The sequence below is a fragment of the Rhopalosiphum maidis genome, chromosome 2, assembly GCF_003676215.2.
Source record: "Rhopalosiphum maidis isolate BTI-1 chromosome 2, ASM367621v3, whole genome shotgun sequence".
NCBI classification, from domain to species: Eukaryota; Metazoa; Arthropoda; class Insecta; order Hemiptera; family Aphididae; genus Rhopalosiphum; species Rhopalosiphum maidis.
The window spans coordinates 4,934,528-4,937,946 of NC_040878.1; the positions used below are offsets into that span (position 1 = coordinate 4,934,528).

The 3,419-nt window shown below is 24.0% G+C and overlaps 1 protein-coding gene across 1 annotated transcript; it reads right to left on the reverse strand.

Annotated features, from left to right (window-relative positions):
• Positions 1-890: 890 nt before the first annotated feature.
• Positions 891-2,925, reverse strand: LOC113555223. Its single transcript, XM_026959607.1, has 6 exons — positions 2,175-2,925; positions 1,936-2,014; positions 1,683-1,782; positions 1,270-1,389; positions 1,051-1,209; positions 891-947 (listed from the first exon to the last, which is right to left on the reverse strand). Exons 1-6 carry the CDS (start codon positions 2,923-2,925, stop codon positions 891-893), a joined length of 1,266 nt encoding a protein of 421 aa, XP_026815408.1.
• Positions 2,926-3,419: the final 494 nt, after the last annotated feature.

The window sequence follows — 3,419 nt, forward strand, 5'->3', positions numbered from 1 at the left end:
AGTCACTACAGTTGATATTACTTTATTTTATTTTTTTAAATTAAATCGCGTATTCAACATATCTGATAAAACGTTATAGCATGTCATAAATAACTGAAACTAAGAATTGATTATTTTTGATTTATTCAAATTTGTGTTATTAAGTGATAATATAATATTATGTAATATATATATATATATTAATATTTGATGTTAATATTATTCTATTAAATAATTGTAGGTAGATAACATTTTTTTTTAGCCTTTGCTAGCATTACAATAATATTAGTATAATAATTAAATTGTAGTACTTATGTTATGGCCTATCGTCTATAGACTAAAAATATATTTCAAATAATTTAAATTAAATAAATTTTGCGGCATCCTGGTTGGGAATCTCTGACTTTGTATATGTCAATACAATACCTACTGCAGTGTGATCATTTTATTTATGTATAAAATGTAACTATAAAGTAAACTAAGGAGTTAAAAAAAAATTACTTTTATTTTTATTTTTTTATTTTTTTTTTTTTTTTTTTGGTAATCTAATTAAATACATTTTATAAATTTAGATTAAAAGAGTGCTTAGAAAACAAACCGATGCATTTATAATATAGCTATATGAAACAGGTACTATAGATTAATAATACGGATTACAAAATAACACACACATGTGAAATTATTGTAGAATATAGAATAGAATATTATAAAAAACTATTTAATTGATTTCTAATTACTGATTAGTGATTAGCCATAACTCATATTTTATAAAATTGTATAAGTTAAACGAGGTTAAAACCCATCTAACATAGATATATCATTCGTGCATTATTAATAATTAAAACATTAAATAAATCAAAACTATAATTATGGTTGAAATTTTGTTGATGTTATTTATTTATCTTCTTTACTTATTTAGATAGAGTATTCAACATAGCTGATAGAACGTTATAGCATGTGATTAATACCTGAAATTAAGAATTGATTATTTTTAATTTATTCAAATTTGTTTTAATGAGTGATAATATAATGTAATATAATATATATATATATATGTATAAATGTTATTACGCTATTAAATAATTGTAGATTGACAATTTTTCTCGGTGTTAGTTTAATCATAAATCTATTAGCATTATTCATTTTCATTGATAACAATAACATTTTTTTTGATCTTAAATTCATTGAAGTCCAATTACAACTATACATCCCAAAGTGAACGGATTCCATCTGCAAAACATATTGCATTTATAAACCGACTAAATTAGAGATTAATAAAATTAACGTTACTTTATTATGAATGCTTTCTAATAAATTGCAAAGAAAAAATAAAATTATTAACAGGTAACCAAACGCTGATATTAACTTGATTACACCAAGAATTGGTATAGATTCTGATGACGTAAATATCTATACATATATAAACATTAATAAACAATATTTTTTTAGCAACACTTATATATTATATTTAAATAATATAAACAGGGGTGGATCTAAGTACTGGGAGAGCGGTAAAACAATTTTACACAAAACCTACAAACAACATTCTGCCTGTTTTGCAAGTCAATGTTGACATTTATTTTTATTCAGTAATAAATGACAATACATTTTATTATAATTTGTGTATGACAAACGTAACACACTCTATAAAATAAAGATCCACCCTTGTCATACGTTCTCATTAAATCTGCTTTTGTCTTTACCACAACTGATGCATATGTTAAAATTATGATAGACCCGGAATTTATTATTACAGTTGATAAAATAATAAACTTATACGTAGAATAAAATAATTTTAACTTCCTGAAAAATAAAATAAATATCTAAATTAAAAACATCGTAAAAATAATGCTAACAAAGTTTTCATGACATATAATAAATAAAGAAAAAACTTATTAAAGAAATGTATTATGATTATTGATTCTAAAATGTTTTGACTATATATTAGGTACTAACACGAAATGTTTTTGTTGATCCATCAAAATTAATACTAAATCATCGAAACAGTCGTTCATATTATAATAATTTTTGTTTTCTGAAAAAATTCGATTATAATGCATTACTATTAGTCAATGGATTTTATTAGATATTTATTCATTATTTATCGTGTGAAAAAGTTACCCTACAATCAAACCACTAACTTGGGTTAACGGTCAAAAGCTTGATTAAAAAAAATGTTAGATCTATTGACTTACCATTATTATTTTCAGAATTGCATTCACTGTTGACACCTTCGTAAGCTTTTTTGATCATCTCATAATGAGCAATCATAATATAGCAAATAGAAATAAAGAAGATATCAATCACTACGTATACGTACAACAGAAACATTTCAAAGGATGTCTCCGTAATATAAAATATAACATAATTATTATTGTAGTAACTAATAGTCACGGGGAACCGAAAGTTGAAAATATTCTCAAACCGTCGATTTGATTGATTTGCATCTTCTTTTTGTAACAACAGCAGAACTAAAGGATACAAGCACCATTGGATGGTAATTGTAATTGCAAAAACACTTAGGTAATTTGTAATTTTTATTGATTTTTCGCGATATTTATGGAGAATTCCAATATGTGTTTGACACTGTATGCTCGTTAGAAAATTTAAATGAGTAACACGGAGTAAATCCCAAATGTAATTTGCTTTGTATATAAATGTGATTATTTTAAGTAAACTTAGAGAATAAATTAAACAACAAAACATTAACTGTAAGTTAAAAACGATGTCGATTACATCTTCCATCTCAGTAAAATAACCAGACAATCCGTAGATTACTATACTACCAATAACAAAATTTATGAAGTACCAAACTAGATGGTAAACGTTGAAATGGTAAAATTTTCGGGTTTTTGGATCAAATAGATGAAAAAAACGAAATAGTTTAAACAATCTCAAGTTTAAGGATACTTCCTTTGGTTCCAGTAATCTTATATCAAACGTCATGTTCATACAGCTTCGATCTAAAAATTAAAATTAAATATTCTGTAGTAAATATTAGTTCATGTAATTCTTATAAAGTAAATTGGATAAAATCATTTAAAATAAAAATTGTGTTAGAAATAACCTACGTATTTTGAAATACTCCACAAAATTAATAAGATAGGAATATCTATTCCTGCTATTATATTTTAATATATATATAATATATAAGCTGCAACTTCTTATTATAAATAGTTTAATTTTGAAAAATTTCTGTCTTTACTAAAATATTAACTAGTTATATCAATTGGCACGAAATTGTGTAAGCTGATTTCCAAAACGATCAATTAGATCGATATAATTGTACGATTGCGTATTATACTCGCTATATTGATTAACAATGGATTTGTTACTGTAGTGATTATAGCATACTATACTTACTTTGTTTCACTTGCTCCGTTACTGCAGTAATTATATACCTATTTACACCTATTTAAAAATATACTGGTTAACTAATT